The sequence below is a fragment of the Pipra filicauda genome, unplaced genomic scaffold (assembly GCF_003945595.2).
Source record: "Pipra filicauda isolate LSUMZ 115617 unplaced genomic scaffold, ASM394559v2 scaffold28_size6257848_pilon, whole genome shotgun sequence".
NCBI lineage: Eukaryota > Metazoa > Chordata > Aves > Passeriformes > Pipridae > Pipra > Pipra filicauda.
This window is the reverse complement of record NW_024104409.1, coordinates 4,377,875-4,401,233: the sequence shown is the minus strand read 5'-3', so window position 1 is coordinate 4,401,233 and position 23,359 is coordinate 4,377,875. Positions and strand designations below refer to the sequence as shown.

The 23,359-nt window shown below is 37.6% G+C and overlaps 1 protein-coding gene across 2 annotated transcripts in view; it reads left to right on the top strand.

The window, feature by feature from the left end:
• NAA16 (N-alpha-acetyltransferase 16, NatA auxiliary subunit) overlaps positions 1 to 23,359 on the top strand; it is a 64,598-nt gene that overhangs the window by 5,918 nt on the left and 35,321 nt on the right. For both annotated transcript variants that reach the window (XR_003540563.2, XM_027720267.2), the window contains exons 2-7: positions 9,496 to 9,580; positions 11,804 to 11,908; positions 12,452 to 12,609; positions 13,670 to 13,804; positions 19,769 to 19,922; positions 21,396 to 21,515. Coding sequence is in view for 1 of the 2 variants with exons in the window: in XM_027720267.2 (XP_027576068.1) it covers positions 9,496 to 9,580; positions 11,804 to 11,908; positions 12,452 to 12,609; positions 13,670 to 13,804; positions 19,769 to 19,922; positions 21,396 to 21,515 (757 nt within the window). In the remaining variant the exon portion in view is untranslated. The remainder of the gene's footprint in view (positions 1 to 9,495; positions 9,581 to 11,803; positions 11,909 to 12,451; positions 12,610 to 13,669; positions 13,805 to 19,768; positions 19,923 to 21,395; positions 21,516 to 23,359) is intronic.

Genomic DNA, 23,359 nt, shown 5'->3' with positions numbered 1-23,359 from the left:
TCACACTCACACACACACACAGAGCAGCAGAAAAAACAGCAACCAGACAGACTGATTGCCAACAACTTCTGCTTGTTGTGTATATATGATTTTTCAGCAGGAGCGAACAAGATGAGCGGTGATTGGCCCTCCAGGGAAAACTGCCCTGGCACCCAATCACCTCTAGGCCCCCCAGCTCCCAGGGGGGCAGTCTGAAACTATGACAAGAAGCTAAGGAGAGTCTTGCCTATGTTCAAGCTATTGTGCTTACTTTTTATTTTGGTAGAAATAGTGGCTGCAGAGTAGCAGGCTCTAACAAAAAGTTCTTAGCAAAAAGGTAGTTATACTGTGGGACCCTTTACTGCATGATGTATTAGCTAAGAGGAGGTTTGGATGCCATAGGGGATGTGTGTGGGCAACTGCTTTTTTTGTGTGTGTAAAGGATGAAGGACCACCGCCTCCCTAAGATCCTGCTTTATGGTGAACTTGCCACCGGCTGTCGCAGGAGAGGAGCCCTGAAGAGGATATACAAGGACTCCCTGAAACAACATCTCAGCCTTGGCCATATTGATCATCATAACTGGTTTACTCTGGCCTCCAATCAGGAGGCCTGGAGACACACCATCTATAACGCTGCTGATGCTTTTGAGAACGCACGCAGGATCACTCTTGAGGAGAAAAGACAACGCAGAAAGAATCGTGCCTTGCAGAATATACCACCTAAGGAGTCTTTCTGCTGTGCCTTTTGCAACCGGACATGCCTATCTCATATTGTCCTCTTTAGCCACCAGCGTGTTTGTAACAAATGTGGGTAGAGCCCTTCCCAAATCTTCGTTCACGAAGCCCGACCATGATTGAAAGGTACACCCTTTGGCTCGGAGGGTTGGTGAGATACAAATACCTGGAGGCTGAACATTCTGTAAGAGCTGCAGCAATGCACTTCTTACTCATAAGGGTCTGTTTATGCATCCAGCACTTGTATCTTACCAGGTGGGTCTGATCTTTCTGGACAAATCTGTATAATTCATGCAACTTTTTGTCTGAATCACTGTTCAATTGTGTATGGGATGTTGAGATGAAATTGGAAGTTTACACTGGTAATTGTCTTGAACTTGCTTTAAGATGTCTAAATAAAAGCATAACTTTTAAAGCCTGATGTTTATTTTTGTGTGTATGTATCGAGTCCCACAAAACAGTGCTGGTGTTCATGGTTTAATTTACTTAACTGCTCACAGATGCAGTTCCACTAGCTTGTGGAGCCACCTGCTTGGTCTGAGTTCTTGCTAGGCAAATTGCAGTTCATCCCAGGAAATGTGGCAGATTGGTCTCTCCAGTACTTCTACACCAAGTGCAGATTGAAAACTAATGAAAAATATGTGACAGGGTCTAGTTTCTGGTGTTGCTGTTATGCTTTGCAGAGGCACGTGCGTGTTCATGAACAGTAGAGAACTCTACTGCCTCAAGTAGTGACAAAGTTACAGATGCTAACTACTTCTCAGAGCTCTTTCTGCTCTATGTTCTCTTGTTTCTGCCCTTTTGAAGCAAAGGATATTCTAGGGATTCAAGTAGTGTTGAGTGTGTGCACAGCACAAAATTAGGCTAGGTCTTAATTTAGGGCAAGCTTATTGATCATAGCTTCCCCTTTTAAAAGAGGTATAGTTTATAGGGCTTTTAAAGATGTCTATGATAGTAAATATTGAAACAACATTCTCTTATCATACATGTTCTTTCAAATAATAAATACATCAGTTTTATTCTGCCAATAATAAAGAATACAGACAGCAGTGATTACAACTGTTATTGTACATAATGCAGGTGGTGGTGTTTTTGTGTTTTCTGTAGATTTGAACTTAAATAATTGGGAAAAGCTGGTTAAAGGAAACAATTCTGTTGTATACAGAGAATCATGATAATGAAAGCTTAGATATTACTGTGACATCAGTACTTTGATGAAAGTGTTACCACTGTATAATGCTGGCAGCTTATTCTGTTTGTACACCACTGTCTGTGATGTGACTCAGCACCGTTCTGCATTGCTAAGTCCCTGGGTCTGGGGAAGAACGATGTGGCCTGTCCATTTTGAGAACTGAAGTGAGAAAGGATGTATCTAAGTTGCTTTCCTCTTTTTATTTCAGCTGATAAGGTTAACTGCTCTTATCAGCAGACGGTCGGGGTGTCTGTGCATGTGTAATATACCTGTAGGGCATTGTCCTAGTTACAGGGGTTGGGACCAGTTTATCATTGTGTGACTATAACTAAAACTGTATATTCTGCACCCTCTATGTAATTTCTGATGGACTGTTAATAAATGGATGGATTGTAGCGGCTGCCCAGGGCACACCTGACACCTCAGGCTACAAGCTGGGCGTTAAAAAAACGCTGTGAGGCAGGGGAATGTTTCTTTGTCTTCACACCACTGACTCAGCTGAGATAACTCCCCTCCAGGGAGGCATTGCACCTTCCCACCCAGCCTGAGGGGTCATCTCTGCTAATGGGCCGTACTGGACTGGCATTATAGGCAGCTGCAACGACCTAGACCGTCAAAGATTCCAAAAATATGCCATGACTCACAGAGTTAAATCACCCATACTGAAACTCCCTGTCCTGGGCATTCCCACCTGAATTTGAGCATATATAAACTTTGGGGTTTGGGACTTCTGGTACCACTCGTTGGATCAAGACGAGGACCAAAACTCTGACAGGAATGTGACTGCGACTCTCGACAGGACTGCAGTCATTACCTCAACAGAACTGCGACCATCATCTGAACCAACAGGTTTTCCTTTCCTTTTACTCTGCACCCAGGGCGGCCACGTGGTTTTCAGCATGGGGGCTAAGAAACATTGTTCTGTTCTTGTCCCTAGGTGCTGGGTTATCCATCTGTCTTTGGGGGTTTAAACCAAGTTTTCTCTGTATAATTGTATTTATTTTACTCTTTTTAGTAAATTGTAACTCTGTCTTGTAATCTCTCGAGTTGGGTTCATTTCTCCTGCCGATTTACTTTTAAACCAGCCCAGGCATGGGAAATGGGTGGAAGAACATGTTGTTACACTGGAAGTGTTGTCCTGGGACTACAAGTCTAAGATGCTGTGGGAAGGCTTTTTTGGCCTCCATGAGCTGAAGCCCCTTCCAGCTGATAGTTGTTTTTATTTTTCATTCTCTGAAACATCTGTGAACTGAAATCAGTGTGGAGAGGATTGCTGTTTGGGAAACCTCATGCAGAGGTCCCTAGTCTGTCTCTGGACATTAGTGGTTATCATGATGCTTTCTTTTCCTGTATCAGTATTACATAGTATCCATATATTTTGTGATATGAGAAGCATTTCCAACATGGATGCCAAACTCTTTCAGAACCTTACCGTATATAATTCAAACAATTTACTGTCAGACCTTGTGGTCAAATTGGTGAATAATTTAGTAATTATTATTTATTAGCATAGAAACATTATATAGTGAGTTTTGCCTGAAATCTAACAAAGGTACTTGGACAACTAATTTTATTAGCTGCTGTGAAAAACATAGGTTGTCTGTTAGGTGCAAATGGCATTGTTTTACAGATGTGCAATAAAACAAGGAAGGCTTTTTAAAAGGTCGCAGTGTTAAATGCCAGTTAAGAATACTGACAGTGTGCTGATGTTGCTGTATTGATTGTACCTGGTTTTGGTCAGAAATGTGTATTAGTAATTTGATCAGCCCCTAAATACTTGTCAAATAGCTCCCAGGAAAAGTTGCTGATCAGAATCAGAGTCATTGATAACTCTGAGATTTATTTTTTTTTTTGTTACTGAACTTGTTCGCCACTGTGACTTGGAGAGACTTCCAACATTCCTTCTGTAAGGCTTGGTGTGTAAACCTTGTCCTTTTTCCTTAGGCTCTAATGTACCACATTTAGTTCTTTAGTTCCTTCCTTATGCAGCACCCATGTCAGTGTTGCACAGCAGACACACAGTTGAAAAAATTGAAGATGTAAGCATTGAGAACTTAAGAGTAATTTTTTTTTTAAACTACTCTTAGATGTTACCACCCCCCCCGCCAAGTTTTACACCAAAATCTTGGCCACAGGAGTGAAGACACTACCTGGCAAGAAGAATGTTGAAACTTTCAAGTGCTGAGAGGTCTGCAAGCAGGATTATATGGAAGTACAGTAGCATGAAAGATTAACTTAAGGAGTTTTATGAGGAGTGGCTGAGGGAGCTGGGTCTGTTTTGCCTGGAGAAAAGGTGGCTCAGGGGTGACTCTATGGCAACCCGAAAGGACATTGTAGTCAGGTGCAGGTCGGTCTTTTCTCCCGGGTAATAAGTGATGTGACGAGGGGAAATGGCCTCAAGATACACCAGGGAAGGTTTATATTGGATATGAGGAAAAATTTATTCACTGAAAGGGTTATTTTGCATTGGAAGAGGCTGCCCAGGGAAGTGGTTGAGTCACCAACCCTGGAGGTACTTACAAGGCATGTAGATGTGTCATTTAGAGACATGGTTGGTGGACTAGGCAGTTTGACTTGGTGATTTAGAAGTCTTTTCTGACCTAATATTCCTATTCTATATTCTTCTAATAAAGCTTGAAGCTGTATTTATTCAGCTATGTAAAAAACAGTTAAACTAGTTGAAAGTCCTACTTTTCACACTGCTGGTTCTGATGTTGCAGCACATTTCTGGCAAGGCAGCCTATTGATGTGCAGACCTATATGAATAGAATGTGAGCTGTACAGGAGGATCTGAGAATAGTTTTAAAATGTTGGTAGTGGTTTGGATTTTGTGTTTGATAAGTTCTTGTGAGGAGACAGCAAAAACAATTTTTAATTTGTGGTATTGTTTTTAAAGAAATTGTACATTGGTTTGGAATGGACCTTTCAAGGCCATCTAGTTCAACCCCTCTGCCATAAACAGTGACATGTTTAACTAAATCAGGTTGCTGAAAGCTCCTTGAATGTTTCTAGGGAGGAGACGTATGTAACTCCTCTGGACAACCTGTTCCAGTGTTTCACAATCCATATTGTAAAATATTTCTTTCTTACATCTTGTCTGAATTGACTGTCTTTTAGTGTAGAAACATCACCCCTTGTCCTGTCACAAGAGGCCCTGTTAAAAAGTTGTCCCTATCTTTCTTATAAGCCCCCTTTACACTTGCTCACCATGAGACAAGTCAGTGGAAAATTTGGATTGACCCTCTTCACTGCAGCTGTGTTAGTCACAGACCATCTTAAATAATTTAAAATTAGTAAAACATTTAAGTTGATCAAGGAAGCCTGAGTGCTGTGTTTAACACTGCTATTTGGTTTGATGTCATAGCTGTCCTCATTCTTTGAATGGGATACTACCTTTTATCCAGCCTTCACATGAAAATGATTTATGAAATGTCATTTTAGTACATTCAGGGGCAGTAGTACATTCAGGACCATGAAGTGAGGAAGGGAGTTGGTTGCTGCAGTCTCTGAGTAGCTAGTTGAGATTTTTTTTTTGTTAGAGGACTTCTCAGAAGTGAGTGTTAATATCTGAGGACCATAAGGAGATGTTCTTCAGCCACAAAATTGCCAAACTGTGTTTTAAACTATGGCTTCAGTATGTGAAACATGTAGCTGTTCTTGAAGTAGCAAATGCTTTGTCTAGGGAGATGTAGTTCGTAAAAGAATCCCTTTATTAACCTGATGTTATAAACAGTTACACTTAATGTACATGTGGATAACATGTGATTGAATCGTGATATGTGAAGTCCTGTTTTATAAGTAACGTTAGTGAGTGATTCAGATCCCTGATTCTGTTTATATTTAGTAGTGAAAGGGGAGTTTGTCTGTTTTAAGGGTGGAAGTGTTTATGTCCTCAAAAAAATTACATCATGCAAAAAAATAAATTAGAATTTGTGAGTGGCAGTTCCTTAAGTAGAAGCAGCAAAGCACTGTAATACAGGAATAAAGTTTCTTCTTTAGTTTCTTCTGAAGTTTTTCTGTTTTATTCTTGTTACTATTACTTTTTACCTTTACAGTCATAGTTACTTCTTAGATGCAATTCCTATTTGACATCTTTGTAGAGGCACTTGATACTCCCCTGAAAGTACAAAAATTATATGTAGCTTAATTGTGTGGCAAAGTCTGCACGTAGATGATATCTTTGAGTTGGTGTTGAAAAAGGAAATAAATAATTATGAGATTTTTGCCAGAGGAGGTAACATCCTTCCAGGAGCATCTGGTAGCAAGAGTTCTGGATAACACTTTGGCCTTGCCAAAATCTCCCTTTGAGGTTTCAAGTGTGTAAACATTCATGATTTGGCTTTAGTTTTAGCAGGAAATGATTGCCATAAAAGGGTGATGGAGAGCATCACATAAAGCACAACAGGTAAGGTAGTGTAAAAAATACAAACAACAAAAAAAGCCAACCCAGCATATTAGCTTGAGCTTTTAGTAAACCAAAGACAGATACTAGTACATGCATTTTAGCTACATTTGCCCTGATTACTAAAAAGACTTGAGAACATGTATGGAGACATCAGGCTTCTCATCTATGAAATGCCCATCTGTACTACAAAACGAGATAGTATCATATACCATCAAAGTCTGGTCTCCTGTAAACAAATTGCGGGTGGAGCATAGTGTGCTCATCTGTAGTTCTTTGACAGACAGAAGTTTGAAAGTAGTCCATTCATGAGGTTTGGATGCTTTAAAAGCTTGTCCATGTAACTGAATCTGCCAGCCTTTCAGCGTGTGCATGTGTGTAGGTATATATGAGGAGAGACAAATAATTTGTATTGCTGAGCAAAGCCCTTTTGTATTGGTATACTTTTAAGCTAATGTATTGTTATAAATACAGAACTTATTTCCAAATGCATGTGCATATAGGTATTTGGAGGCACTGGGGCTAGTAAGTCACCTTTTGATTAACCAGCAAGACTTGACCCATAAGCATGGAATGCACAAAGTTGTATTTCATACTCCTTATGTTTCTGTAGTCAGACTGTCTTTTGACAAGCAGGTGGTCAAGAAATGCTTTGTGTCTGGGTTTGGGCTAAACTGTTTATTGACAAGCACTATGAGTACAAGTATATTCTTATGAGGCTGAAGAAACTAGGATTATTTAGCCTGGAGAAGAGGAGGCTTGGGGATGATGTTATGACTCTCTACGGCTACCTGAAAGGAGGCTGTAGCAAAGTGGAGATCAGCCTCTTCTCCAGGTAACAAGAGACAGGACAAGATAGATATGGCCTCAAATTGCACTGAGGGAAGTTGAGTGGATATGAGGAAAAATTTCTTCACTTGAATTGGTTCTCCAGCATTGGAAGAGGCTGCCCAGGGAAGCGGTTGAATCACCAACCCTGGAGGTATTTACAAGGGATGTTAGATGTGGCGTTTAGGGATATAGTTTAGTGGTGAACTTAGCAATACTGGGTTAAAGGTTAGACTTGATGATCTTAGAGGTCTTTTCTCAACCTAAACAAAGTATGCTGGTTGTCTTACCAGCAAGCCAAAAAAACTGTGAATATTGAACTTAGTCTTCCTCTCAATGTGGAGTGCATTAATTTCTCTCTCCCATTCATCTGTTGGGCTTTGGAAAATGTGATCTTGTCTGTTCTCCAAAAATCACATTTGTCTATAATTATCTTAAATTCAGTGCCTGAAACTGAATTCTATTGGATAAAAATGTCAGAACAAGGATAATGGATCTATTTTAAGTGCACACTTGACTCAAATAGCTTCTGGTTACGCACTGCTGTATATTTGGAGTTTTACTCAACTTGCAAGAGTTGCAGAATTGTGGATCAATGTTCACTATTCTGTTATTTTTAGGCTTACCTGTTTAGAAAGCATAGTTGTAGCATTCTTGGTATTTTCCTAGGATTCTTTAAAAAATTGTATTAAGCAGCTTATGTTAACAAAGCAAGTAGATGAATGGGAAAATTTTACCTCCTAGAAGGGACTCCGAGTTTTGCCACAACCGGCATTATTTCAGATAAGGTGTGGAAGCTAGTTCTCAGTTAAAAAAAATCTCATAGCTCTTCTGTTGCTTTTGTTTAGATGTTAATTCCCATAGTATAACTATTTGCCTTTAATGGGAACCCTGTGGCCATCCTGCCATAAGTCAGTCAGGCAGAGCAACCTGATCTACTATCAAAGTTAGCTCTCCTTTTTTTTTCTTTTTTTTTTTTTTTTTTTTTTTTTTTTTTTTTTTTTTTTTTTGAGAGGTGGTTTTGATGACCTCCAAGGGTTCCTGCTGACCTAAATTATTCTATGATTTGGTCTGCACTTGGTTATGGTTAACAGCAGGTGTCTTGAGTTTCAGGCAACAAGAACTTAAAAACTGTCTGCAGTTAAGCCCTTCCTCACAGATTGGAGGAGGACCCTTGTTTTGTCACCTTAGCTGATTACCCAAAAGTGAGCCCAGGCGTGTTTCTGTTGCTTGTGCCCAGAAAGCAATGTAATGATCTGTTCTGACTGCAAAGGCATTACTACACTCTGTATTAATTTAACACAGATTTTACCTCTGTCCTGGAAGATTGATGGAGTGGGAATGATCTATGAGAGACTGTTAAAACACTCAAGCACATAACTGCAATGACATAGTTTCTCCTGAGAATAGCTGTCTAAATTACAGCAGGACAATACTCCTTATTAACTGAAAATGGTGCCAAGCTAAGCCTGGTTTGGTGGTTTCCCTGCAGTTAAAAATCTTAAGTGATCTTACATCGTTTTCATGTTTGATGATACAAGCCTGCCTTTAACTGGTTTAAATAATTTGTTTTATTGATCTACTGTAGTGATCAGTAATTGATTTAAATTACTAGAACCTTATTGACTTAAGTAATATCTTTCTAAAGAAGAAAAGGGACTTGGGTTCACATGTTTTGTTTCTTCTGTATGTTTCCACAGTTGAACCACATTGTTTGCCAGTTTACCTAGTAATTAGGTAAATGGTATTCTAAGTAAATATAAAAGTAACCCTTAGTTGTACTATTCCAGCTAGGTAGAAACTAGATATTTTATTTTTTTTAATAACCGGATAAATTCTCCTACCCTGATATCTATGTGGAGATTTCAGAGGTTATGATCGGTCTATCCTAGTTCAGTTTTCTCTCTTCTTTCCAAAAGTCTGTATTGGCAACTAGGAAAGTCTTCTGTCTTATTTCTTGCTCTGGGAGGCGACTAGGCCAGGGAAATTGGATGCTGAAAGGAGTGTCTAGACTCTTTAAGACTTAACTCTTCTCAAAAGTCCTGTTGAGTCAAGATTTGTAACTTGTGTCTCCGTTTTAAGAATTTCTAAATCAAAGTAGACATTGCTACTCCCCTTTATTTCTGTTGAAAAGGAATTACTGTTTTTTTAATAAAAAAGTGGACCATGAGGTAGAATATTGGCTGCATGTTCTGAGTGCTGAACAAAGGCAATGTGATATGAATGGCCATGTTTGACTAGAGCTTGTTGGTGATCTGATCCCCATACCTTGCTGAATGAACGGCTGCATTTGTAATAGTGTGTTAAGGTACTCTGGCTTTAAACACATTTCAGTGATTGTATTTCACCTCTTTTACAGAAATGTTACGAACAAAAACAGTACAAAAATGGACTCAAGTTCTGCAAGATGATCCTCTCTAACCCAAAATTTGCTGAACATGGAGGTAACTGCAGACTCAAGATTTGTTGTTTTTTTTTTTTTTCTCCTGTCATGAGCTTAAATGTGTAATCAGTCTATTTCATGCTAATAGGAAAGAAAGGAGCCTGTTGCAGGGTGTGATTCTGTCTTTGTGACTGAATAATTACTCGGGATTTTCAGTCTTTGTGTATTCAGACCAAGTTTCCACTGTAGCTCAGTCAGAAACTCCTAGCAGTGGGATGTTGAAGATCAAAATACATGGTGGAAGCACACTTCAGTGGAGCTTCCAAGTAAGTTGCCTTTCTAGGTTTCTGGGTCAGAATGCTAGTGTGGGTTTTTCTTATGTTCTTATTTAAGGCAAGCCCAGCCTTTTTTTGGATACTGCATGAAGGTGTTCTGCCAATAAATTAAAAATCTGGTTTTTTTTCTCAAGTTCATACTCTTAAATTTCCTGTGCTGCATACCAAATTGCTACTTATAAGGAGCAGAGTTAAGTGTAACACTGTTGCTCTTAAGACTTGAAGCTGAAGACAGAATCTGGAGATCCCGTTCTGATAAGTATTGTGGGAAATAGGGCAGCAAAATCTTACTTCTATTTACATCCTCAGTAAGCTTCTCTAGTCTTACTATATTACAGGTTTCTGTTACAGGGTTCAGACAGTCTTTCCTTCTGATACAGGGAAGTTTTCTTGGGTTTTTATGTTGAAGCAACCAAACTGAGTGTATCTGTACTGTATCAATAAAATTGTTTTCCTATTTGATGTTGTCAAATCTTGGCAAAATGTTTGACTAGTCCTGTTCATGCTTCCATCAGTGTCTGCTGTTTCTTTGTCTTCATTAATTCCCTAGAGATAAAAGTTTTGATGCCTCAAAGCTAGATTGCTTTGTCCAGCTCTGACCTGATGTGTTCGTCTCTACTAGCACTTGTGTTTTTGTAACATCTCTGTACACGGATCTGTCTTTCCTGCTCTTGCTGCCTCTTAAACTTTTCCAGGACAACTAGCTGCCTTGGCAATCCATGTACTACTTGGGCTCTGAGCCACTAATGGCTTTGAAGCTTGGGAGTAAAGCCTGGAATGAACAGCTGAAGCAGAACTAAGCCAGTGAAATGATCTGATGGAAAGCTGCACTGTTGTCACACTTAGCTTCAGAGACTAGGAATTTCAAAAGTTTAGTGAGAAGGTGGCAAACAGATGGATTGCTGTGGCTGGGCAGTTATCTCTTTGGTGTGGGAAGGCAGGAGTACCTTGGCCCTCTTCCCACAGTGGGGATATTCTTTTTTAAGCTTCTTGATATTGTCTGGAAGATATCATTCTATCTTTCTCTGTTCTTACAGGATGGAGGACAAAAAAGCCCCACGTGACTCATTTTGGGTCATCATTCACTTTAGGTGCATTTTTACAGAAAAAGTGTTAAACAGGTCTATCAATAAAGCCTCAAACTGCTGTTATAGCTGACCTTGAGATCATGGGCTGTTGCCATTAATACTGAGGAAAAGGTTGCAGTTGGAGGAAAAACAGAGTACTGTGATGAAAAGGTGACTAATCTTCTGGCAGGGGCCAAAACAAGTGATCTCTTATTTAACAAAAAAACTGAAATGTGAATCTTGAACAACTGTCAGGCATAATGCATGCATTACATGCAACTTGCTTCCCACTGTGTGCCTTGAAGAATGGGGGAAGAGGGAGAGCAGTAGTCATATCAATGTATTATTTGAAATCTTGTGCCTCTCAGAACGTTGATAAAAATGCTGTTACATTGAGAAGGTCTCTTAGATCCCAAATACGATAGCAGGAAATACTCTTCCCTTAACTAATGCTTTGTAAGCAGTCTGTAACAGTGGAGCTGACTGACAGATTTGTTCGTTACAGTATGACACAGCCTAATGAATTTTTTTTTTCTTGGTCTGTCTATCTGGAACTTAAACGCACATTCAGAAGCTCTCTAAATTTGCTTCAGGTTATTGTTAACTCCCTTAAAGCCAATTAGATGTTTTTTTTAAATTAATAAAAGTTTGTGTTGTCTGTGTTCATCACATCTGTATGGTGCTCTGCAGTGGTCTGTTTAAGACCCATTTCAAGAACGGAAATTATTCCATCCAGCTGTCTTCAGCTGTGCTAGGCTGCTGTCCTGATCTAAATTTATATTTTAATGGGGAACTTCACTGTGTAACAACTTCAAAGGATATCTTCACTGTGAAGTTGACATATGGGGAGTCAGAAACATAAGTATATGTTACTTCTTACAGAGACACTCGCAATGAAAGGACTGACCTTGAACTGCTTAGGGAAGAAGGAAGAAGCGTATGAATTTGTTCGTAAAGGACTTCGTAATGATGTAAAGAGTCATGTCTGTATCCTTTGCAGTACAAAACCTGATCTTTTTGCTGTGACATACTGTTGATGGAAATCTGAGATGCTGAGATTGTGACAAAGACTTCTGATGCACAGAAATACTGATTTCTCTGCCAATGAATAAAGTGGAGCGCTCTAAAATCTGGAGTCTAATTTAGGTTATAGATAGGCAAGAGAGAAAAAGTAGAACTTGTGCACCAATTGTATTGCTAGAATGAAACACTTCTGTGAGTAAGAATTTGTGCTGTAATTGCAGTAGCGTGTTTTAAACAATGAATCTCTAGCAATAACTCTTATGGTCTTGTGGAGTTTGGATAATTTAATTTGTATAACAATGCTCAGGGGTTTGTGAATGTGACTTAACAAATTATTTGGAAGCATTTAATATTAAAATGTGTCAGTTAAGTCTGGCTGCAGTAATCAAACTGCATTTATCAGGGTGCTGATTTTCAAGGAAGATGTTAAGTTGTTTGGACTGTAACACAGATGCATGACAGTTACTTTGTGAACATTGTAAATGTATCTTCCTTAATGTGCATTAGGTTGGCACGTCTATGGTCTTTTGCAGCGTTCAGATAAGAAATATGATGAAGCCATCAAGTGTTATCGGAATGCACTCAAACTAGATAAAGATAATCTACAGATCTTGAGAGATCTTTCTCTGTTGCAGATTCAGATGAGGGATTTAGAAGGATATAGAGTAAGTATTCTCTTTGAATTATTATTTATTGCTGTTAGCCTTCCCTTGTTGTTCTCTTTCATTATGAAGTCTTTTGTTGTTGCTCCTTTTTTTCTGTTTCAAAAGTGTTTTAAGCTATTGTTTAGGAAAGCATGAAAACATATTGCAGCAGAGCTCCAGATAATGTTGAGAACAGCAATAAAAATAGTTGTTCTGTGAATTTGATTTGTGGATCACCTTGTAAAACTAGTTCTCAACTCATTTTTCACTCAAAAAGAAAAAAGGGATGACTTAGATTAGCAAGTAGGAGTACTTACTGTGCTAATGTGAAGTACTGCAAAGGGTGTTTTGGGTGCATATGCTGAGGTGGTTTTTGTGAGAAATAGACTATCATGTTTCTTCTGAGTATGTGGGTAACTTGGCCCATGATGACTGATTTCTTGAATCCTAGTGCTGTTTATTATCATAACTAAAATGTTAATATTTGTCTAAAAACAGAGTTAGTAATTTCAAAATAGCTGAACTGATTTGGCTGTTTCATGGGAAGTAGAAGACTGGACTCTGGGCTTGGCATTAGTTGGTCTCCCTACTGAGGATGTTGAATTTGCTAATGCAAAGGGAAAAGGGAATAGCTGACTTAAGGATATGATTTGACTCAGGAAGAGGTTCTAAGAACTGCTGCGGCAGTATGAGGACTATGTGCCTAGGCGTGAGGAGAGTGGGACTGCTCTTTCAGTGCCAGTGAGCTCATGCTTTTTAATGGAAACTGCTCTCTGAGATTTCAATGCTCTATTTCTGGAAATAATTTAGGCCCTTAAGAGTTGTTCTTGAAAACGACACCTTTTGTGTCCCAACAAACAGAGTTTATGCTTTGTGCCATGACTCCTATATTTAGAATGTATCCCCCAGATTTATAAGACAGAAACTTGCTGCTTTTCCTCATGCTGTTAGAATTTAAAAAATTTCCTAGGGCTTTTAAAGGTTCTTTTAAAATACGAGCTGTACTGGTGGTAAACTATGATGAATGTGTAGTAACTCTGTTTAGACATCTTGTTTTAAAATTGCTTTTCCTTTACTGAAGGAGACAAGATACCAGCTGCTTCAACTACGCCCCACACAACGGGCTTCCTGGATTGGATATGCCATTGCATACCACTTACTAAAAGATTATGATATGGCCTTAAAATTACTTGAAGAGTTTAGGAAAACCCAGCAGGTAAGAATTCCTGTTGTGGAAAGATCACTTTTTGTATAAGTGAATCAGTGTGTAATCAGAAAGAATCTAAGGAATTATTTCTTCATAATTAGAAATCAGTTATGAATTAGGAAGCAGGTTTTTATCTGTGGAGCTTTCTGCTTTGAGCAGAAAGGTTTCAGGAGCTTAGCAGCTGATATAAATTATACAGGAATACTGTTCCCCCCTTTCAATAGATTGTTAGGGTTGAAGATACAAGAGTAGTCTCACGTGGAGTAACTGAGTAACTTAATGTTTGTGAGGCTTGTAGGTAAAGAAAACCTGTGATGATCCTGCCCCTTTACAGTAGATGAAACTACAGAAAATATTGTTTAATATCGGATGTGCTCATTTGTCCTTTCTCTTACCATAGTCTGGATGCTGTTATAGTTCTGCAAAGAATATGAAAAAACTTCATTGGTTTTTATGCATCTGTATATAATACACTTTAAACCAGGGCTTGGTTTCAAAGCAACATGAAAGTATAGCTGAAAATACTTTGAACAGATTTGGTGTTACTGGAATGTGGAATAAATCAAATGGTACAAATACTAAAGTCACTGAGTGTAACCTTTTATAAGGGAGAGCTATAAAGTCTGAATTAGCAGAACAGAGTGAATGGGTTGATTATTCTGTAACATAGAAAGAAAAAAATGTGTTTATAGCTGCATTCAGCTGGGGAGGCATCCTGGAAGCATTTTATAAAAATACTGAGGTATTACCTTATCTATAGATTGAGATTTTTGTTCTGAAAAACCCACATATCCTTTCTGAGTTGTTATATGTTGGATTAACTGTAAGAAAGAAAATAAATTGCTAGAATAGGCTAGTGTTTGTCTTAATCATGTATCATAGTCAAACAAAGGATGTTGCAAGCCAGGTGTATATAGCTTGATATTTCAGAAGAGCTGTAACTTCAGTATTGAGTAAACACTGAAAGCACTAAGTTTAAATCAAAATTGGGTCATCTATTATGAGCAGTTGACAACCAAAAAGTCATGGTTCTCAAATGAGTCAGCAGAGCCCAATCTGAGTTTAGTGTCAAAATGACTGTTCGAATTAGGATATATAATAGATGGAAAAACTGCAAATGTAGTATGAGAAATTGAGGTTCTTTCAAGGACTAAGAGGGCTTAATAGTGGTATTGGCCCTTTGGAGAAAATGGAAGTGATACTGTTAGTGTTGTTGTCTTTTCTCAAAGGTTGTGTGTAAATATGCTTGTTTGGGGGCAGTCATAATACACTGTTCAGTCTATTGACTAAGCCAGATTTAAATACCATCTGCTATAGATGAACATTTTAAATCAGTTGAGTGTGCTGTGCAAGTTACCACAGTCTCAAATCTCACCCTAAACCAAAGAAATCCTGAGAAGATCTCAAGCTGTCATGCAGCTTTCTGATGAAACTGGAGATATTTGGGAATTCCCATAAATAGGAAGATTGCTTATATATGAACAGTGAACTGGTTTAATTGTTGATTAGCATCATATCAGACATAGGCAAGTGGTGGAAAAGCTGCTTAAGCATTGAAGGACAGAAATATGCTACATGTGTTGGACAGCATAGTTTTATAGAAAATTAGTCCTGTCAAGCATTTCCTCTCTTTTTTAGGTTGGTAGAGGCAGTTAAGTGATCAACTTAACTGTCTAAAACACTAAAAATACATATGAAAACATTAGTTTCATTTCTTTTGAAAATAATCTTGTGCTTTGCTGTGCCAGCTCCCTGATGAGTGCAGGCCCATGTAGAACCCCAAATAAGGGAAGAGAGAATCAATGTGTTGGGTCCAGAGCAGTCAGGAGAGGCCAAGCAAACCCACAGCTCAATTTTACCACACTTTGGTTTTTCCCACAATAGTCCCCTAATGTACTGGTTTTTTCAGTGTCTGGATATTTCAGTTCTGCAGTTAAAATAATTAAGTCCAGGATACTCCACTGATCTTTCAGGAGTTATACTTCTTGCTTACTTTACTTCCCAAATCTGCCCTCTTGCTTTGTACTTTGTATGCACTCAACTCAATAGATGAAGTTGTGACTGACTTCATAGAATATTGTATGTAACTGTAATAAAAGGGTGGTGGTGTTCAAGGTTTAAAAGGATGGTTGAAAGACTGAAGGATAGCAAGTGGGAGTCTTCAGCAAACTGATGTTTTTGAGGAGTTTTATGGCATTCTGTATTAAGCCTGGTACTGTTTACCATTCATGTTAATGAATAGAGAAGGAAATGTAACATGCTATATAAAATCCTGCTGTCATAATAATTGGTAAATAATGGTGATGTACAGTGATCATATTTATTTACTTGAATTACTCAGACAGCTGTGTCTATTCATGTGTGAGTTGAAACAGCCAAAGTGAAGCAGTAAAACTAAGAAAAAAAAAATGAAGGAACTGTCATTTTAGTGATTGTGGGTGAATATCTGAAGATGCAGTATTACAAAATAATGAAGGTAATCTAGCTACAAGCTCTTGCCAAAACCAGCAATCTGACTTTTTCCTGTGTGCTTGCACTTCCTTGTGTTGCACTGGTTGACTTGTGGAGAGCTGGTTCAGGAAGTCAGTGACAGAAAAATAATCACTCTTTTGAAGGATTGATTGGCTGAACTGAACAACTGTGAGGTGAGAGGGGAAAGAGGAAGGGGAATAATAGAGGGAAGTGAACTGCCTTTGTTGATCCAGGCTGCAGTTAGATTGACTTAGCTTATTGCAAAATTGTCTCTCAGGGCAAGCTTATGGGTGAAAGCAAAATACACCCTTATTTCTGAGAAGCAGGGATTTTCTCTAAAGCATGGATTACTGAGAGATAAAGACTTACTGATGAGCCTGTTGTCAAAAAAGTTAGAAAATTAAAAGAACAATACGGCAAGATAAGAGGACTAGAGAAAAAGCTGTCTGTGAAGGGCAGATATTCTCTTTGGTTACTGTAAGCAGAGAAAACCTAGGTGATTTTAGTACAGATTGGATGCTGGGTTTGGGAAGAAAGACAGGAAGATGCGTGACGGGGAAGATGGAGTAGTGTAAGGAAGTCAATTAACAAATTGAAGTGATAAATTGCTTTTTATCATGGACAATTTTGTTCTAGTGGCTGAGTTATCACTGGAAATGGTGAATTTTCTGTCTCTTAGTATCAATGTTGCCTGTCATCTGAAAGCTGTAAGTTGGCCAGATGCACAAAAAAGGGTTATGAGGTTGAGGACAGATATCACTGCAGGAAGTGTAAGAGCTTGTGCTGTCCCAAGGTAAATTAAATGACTTAAGAGTCACTTAAGAATTTAAATTTTGGGAACCAAGGTGTAAAACAACTATGAAATTTGTTTTACTGTTGTATGTCCCATTTTTCCTTTCTTCTTTTCCAGAACAAAATTTTTATTCTTAATTTTTATTTTATTCCTAATTTCTGCATCAGGCCCACAAATACAGATATGGACAGAAAACCTCTGGAGTTTTGGGGGTCTGCTCTTAGGTATGTTTTGGCTGCATCTTGTCACATTCTTTCAGTGACAGCTATGTTAGGGCATCTACAGTTGTAAAGTTGATTCTTCTTTGGTCCAGGAGGAGAGGAAGAAATTTATTCTGAAATGGCAGAAGTTCAAGTTGGACATCTGTGCAAAAATCATAACTCTTCCAGGGGGATGGAGGAGTAAAGCTGTGTTGTGCAGCAATAAAAATGACATGGACAAAAGTCTTTATAGAATATCTTAATCTTTTTAAGACAATCTGATTAATCAGAGTAAGTACTGGGGTTATTAGCTGCTTGCCTTCTGATGAATTACACATTTAAGCTGTCATTAACCTGATGAGATTTTAAAATTTCTTCAAAAACAGGCTTTTCTTAAAATTACTTTTAAAAATAGCTGTTTAAATGAAGCAACAGTACGTGTAGTATCTTCCTGGTAGATTTGCTCTGTATGTAAGAAGGAGGTAATTTGATTTTTTTCTTTTATATTCCATCTTTTTATTAATCCTGCTGAGCCAAAACAGCTATGAGGGAGGTCAATTTAAAACTGCTTCTTGTATCTTGTATATATTTATGTTTTTTGGAATATCTGTGTTTTGAAGGCCTAAAACCAATTCATGATATGCCAAAAAGCTGTGCTGCTTGTGGAATTCAGAACTTAGATATGTGTATTTTATTGGAGGAAATGATATTTTCAGGGGGGAAGTGAAGGCGAAAGAACTAAATTGGTGCTTTGAAGTTTTGTTCCGTGGCATTGCAGTAAGTGTAAGCAAGAAGACATGCTTAAATGCTTAATCCCTGTTCCATGTGCCAGTTCTGTGAAGCAGTTAAAAATGCTTTCACAGTAACAATGTTTTTTAGTGATTTCCAGTGGGTAATATAGATAAAAATTGAGCAAAGGTGGAAACAGAAATGGAGCTGTAGATAGAGGAGATACACTTTAAGAAGTAGGTAGAACTTCATGCTACCCACTCACTAGTATGTGCAAGGTATAGTCTTATTCCAATAGCTATCACTTGCTATAATGTATTAGCTTCTAAAAAGGAAGTACTTGAATTATGTTATTTTCAGCCTCCAAACCCATGTTCGTTGTCAGATGTAGACATCTTTACAATATTTTATTTAGTTATGCTGTCTTTCAGAACATTTGTATGTAAAAGCAAATATTTCTAAAAATGCCCAGTACTGTAAAGTTACCTCTCAAGATTTGAAAAGCATGTAATCAAAAATATTAAATCCCATAAAATGAATTTATGCTTAGGGAAGGGCTGGAAGTAATGGTTTAGGACGCTATCCTTAATGAGAGTGTTCCTTTCAGCCAGTTTAATGTTTTGGCTTTTTTTGTTTTGTTTTGTTTTTGTTTATTAAATTACTTGGCTCTGTAGAGACTGGGGAACAGAAAAGTAATAGTAAACTGTTCATGACCAATGTGACTTCAAAGTGTGCTGCTTGCTCAAGAAGAAACAAAGTATGTAGTATCATGGGAAAGAATATCATTAATGTTTGTCAGACTCAGCAGCTTCTTACTTATTTTTTATGTAAAAAATCATGTTAGATTAAAACTGTCTCCTCCTGCAATTTCTATTGACACAGTACCATTCATACAGTAAGCTGTTGTATTGACCTGCTGGGCATTGTCTGGAGACCTCTGAAATTCTTGCAGTTTACTTACTGTTGGAGTAGTTTTTGAGTATATTAGTGAAGAGCATTTAGTATGAAAAAAATATTATAACTCTGGCAAGACTTTTCATTGCCTAAATACATTTTAAGGAGTTGATCCCTGAAACGAATGACTTTGTCACCCTGCTTCATTGTCTGTTGTATCACTGCAAGGTGAATGAGCCACTAGTTTAACTATAGCCTGTAGAAAGTCCTAGGTATGCAACCAAGAGTAGACATCAAAATAATTATCTGTTGCTTGAAAACACTCTGCATGCTCGTGCACTGTAGTTTCTGGGGGATTGAAGTGTAGTACAGAGAACACTTGGTTAGAGAGCAATAGTGTAAATTCCTGATCTGAAAAATTCCCGTTGTCAAGCTGTGGACACTGTTTGGATGGTTCATTGCTTTCAGAAATAGTTCGATCCAGAATTTTGGTATGCTGAAAATAATACTGTGATATCCCAGCTGCGTGCTGTAGAACTTTAGTCAAAATTGTTGTGGAGTCCTTCAGAAAGAAAATACTATGAAGATCTTTGCTTTCTCTCATAAAATTCAATAAAATTTCTAAGATTTCAGTTTTTGATTAGCTTACCATAGTGATAGAGAAAAGAGAAATAAAGGATTTCTTCTGAACTGTTCTCTAACAGGGGATATCCTGAGTGAATCTGATTTGATTGTGAATAATGGGAGTTTTACATTTTTAATGTTTAGATGGCTATATAAGTAGACCTGATCCATTCCATAACCTAAATTTTGTTCTGTGATATTGCATACATTGTGAGGTACAGGTAAATGCTAACTAACATATGTTGTTTTTTTTCCCTTCAGGTTCCTCCTAATAAAATAGATTATGAATATAGTGAATTGATTTTATATCAAAATCAAGTGATGAGAGAGGCAGATCTTTTTCAGGAGTCTTTAGAACATATAGAGACATATGAAAAGCAAATATGTGATAAATTAATAGTAGAAGAAATAAAAGGTAAGTCATTATTCTTCCCTCAACCAGTTTTGTTGTAAATTATTGCTAATGGCTTTCAGATATGATAAATCAGTAAAAGAAAAAACCAAAACCTTGTGAAATCTTTAATATATTTGGAACACTTACTGTAGAGAAAGTGGCACCAGGTCGTTTAACTTGGGATGACACAGGAGTAGAGGTGATCTCAGAGATTATTATATTGGTACATACTAGAATAGCTTTCCATAAATCAGGACTATTATAACCCAGTTTTAATCTTACGAAAAAGAATTTCATAAAGAATACTGTTTGAAGTACAAACACTGATTTTTTTTTCTTTCTTTTTTGACTGAAGTATCGAATTCTTGTTTCCTTTTTAAGCTTTTTTAATGCACTTATTTTTATTGCCCTATCTAAGTGAATACTGAAGCTGACTTTTTTTGGTTAAAAATAACTCACAGTTTTTTTGTGGATTTGAAGTACTACTAACTAGTTCTGAATATGTGCAAGCAGTGGCACATGTTCTTCAACTACTCCTGGCTTGCACAGTTGTGGTGGGTTGACCCTGGCCAGTGGCTAAGCCCCATACAGCTGCTCATTCGCTTTCCCCAGCCTGCCTTGTTGAGTCAGGAGAGGGAATAGGAAGAACAAAGGCAAGAAAACTCATGCATTGAAATCAAGATATGTTCAGTGATGGAAAGATGAAAGAAAAAAAATCAACCTCAGACCCTCAACTGATGGAAAGGCAATTACTTAGACTGCTGAGCTAGTCTCCAAGCAATGGCCACCTGCCCACTCTTTCCCCTCGGTTTTTAATACTATAAAGCATAAAATATCTTTTTGGCCAGTTTGGGTCAGCTGTCCAGGTTATGTACGCTCCCAGCTTATTGTCCATCCTGGCCTACTTGCTGAGTGGCAGAGTGGAGGTAAAAAGAAAAAGCCTTGATGGTCTACAAGTACGGCTTAGCAATAGTAAAAACATTGGTGTGTTACCAGCATCTAGTGACAAATATAAAAACACAGTGCAGTATGAACTACTGTAGAGAAAATTAATTTCATGGAAGCTAGATCTGATAGAACCATTTACTTATTAGCAAACCAGTGTGACTTAACTGGTTAAAAACTGGTTAGTTGGTGTGAAAAATACAGATGCACTTAAGTAAACAGCCTGGTAGAAACTGATATAGTCATGTGTTGGAGTCCTAGAAGGAAGAGTTTCTTATTCTTTTGATAATCCCAGTAACTATTTTAAATACTCAAATACACATCTTCAAGTAATATTTTTCACAGGTGGTGAATGTTCCAAGCTCTGAGCTCTGGGTGATAGCTTCAATTAACACTTGTAACATACAGTAAATACCTTTGGAAAAATAAAGCCTCTTTTTAAGTACCTGTGTATGATTAAACCTAATTTTCTGGTATTTCTAGTATTCTATTCTTTACTTGCAAGTGTTTTCTCATGTTATTCATAGCTCTTTACTGTGTTGCTTTTAGGAGAGATGTTACTGAAGTTGGGAAGACTGAAAGAAGCTGGTGAAGTATACAAAGAGTTAATTGAGCGTAATGCAGAAAACTGGTATTATTATGAAGGCTTGGAAAAGGCCCTACAACCTAGTAAGTTTAGCTACACAGATACAATAAAAATACATATGATATAGGATATACTTCTGTTTGATTATGTTACTGCTTTAGATTAGAAAGTTGTACTTGTGAGAAAATTATGTACCTTCCGATCTTGAATATCACACAGTGTGTTCATTTTTAAAATGTTCACTGAGAAACCTGTATGCATGAAAATACCTCAGCAAGTATTTATTTTCTTGGAATTAAGAGTGGCATTTGCTAAAGTGCTTGCATGAAGAGCCTTTCCTTGCCACACGTGAACTTGGAAACCAAATGGCAATTAATTCCTGTCTAGTAGCTGATTGTCAGACTACTATCATATACACAACATAAAATTGCTATTTTGAGACGTGTTTAGGTGTTACTTCTTTCTAGGGGCGTGTAGAGAAGTATTCAAATACTTATTTCTAAATGGTCTTTTAAAGATAGACCATCTGAAAAAAAAATTCCTTTGGGGGTAAAGGTGATAAATGTGTTAAAACCTTTTTTTACTCCAGTACCAGTTCACATTATTGCTGTTGTGTCTTTCCAGGAAAACAGCTCATTTTAAAAAATTACAGTGTTGCAACTATTTGTACCATACTAAGTGTTTTGCAGTGATAACTTTCTGAGTGTTTACCTTTACACAGGAATAGTTTCTTTGTATTTAATTTTTGACTATTAGTGAAAATTTATTGGAGTTATTCTGATGACATCATAAATCATAAGCCCACAGTTATATTATTTGTAGATATTTTAGCTGCATTAGATTCTCAACCAGCTTTCTTCTAGAAAGTTTGACAGTTGGGTCTCATGAAGTCTGGGAATATGACTGGTAATTGAGTAATGTAAAAGATTGCATTTGTTACACATATGCAGAGTGTAGTCTTGCCCTTTGAATGGTTTTCCTAGTATATCCATAGAGTTGAATTCCATGATTAGTGTCTCAGAAAATAAATTACTCAGGAACTTGATTATTCTGTCTGGTAGAATAAATGTGTTGACAAAAGAATGTAGTTTTTAATAAAGAACCAGTCAAGTAGTTTTTTACATATTACTATCCTATGTAGACTAAAATGGTACTAATTCTATAAAACTAATAATGCAACTTTATTTTTTAGGTGGTCTTAGGACTATTTCCTCCCCCATGGTAAGTTCTGGAGCTCCAACTTGTGACTTCAATTAGGGCTTTTATATGCTTTAGTTCCAATCCAAACATTATTTTAGTGTAACTTATATAATTCTACATCTCTTGGAGACACTGGGTAATAGATTCCCCCCTCTTCCCCAACATCTGAGCTCAGTGACAAGATAAATTGTTTTTCTTATGAAAGGAAAACAGGTATTTATTATATATGTATTCTAGTCTTAATCTGCACATTCAGTTTTAAATTGCTTGATGAATTTAATATTTAAGCAAAACTGATCTTAATTACATGAAAGTGGCATTTTAAAGCAACAGATTAGTTTTATTTAAGTTCTAACCACATTGGAGCTCCAAAGCATATTATGGGGGAAAGGGGAGGAGTGGGAAGAAAATCTTTAAGTAGCTTTATTTTTGTTAAACATTAAGGTATAAAGAGTTCTGGTGCTCAGTACTTACACTGGCAGTATTGTACCCTGGTTTTGCTGTCACCAGAGGACCTATATAACAGAGGCATGCTTGTATAGTACACTGTTTGTTTACCTAAGATTTAAAGTGCAGTATATTTCTCTGAGTGCTTTAAGTACGTCTGAAATGGATGCATAGTGAAAAAACATTAATTGAAGCTATGAATGTTGTACACTGTGTGAATGGGTCTGCACACCACGTAACTGAAAGAAACCAAACTCAGCACTGTGTGTTTGAATGTGCA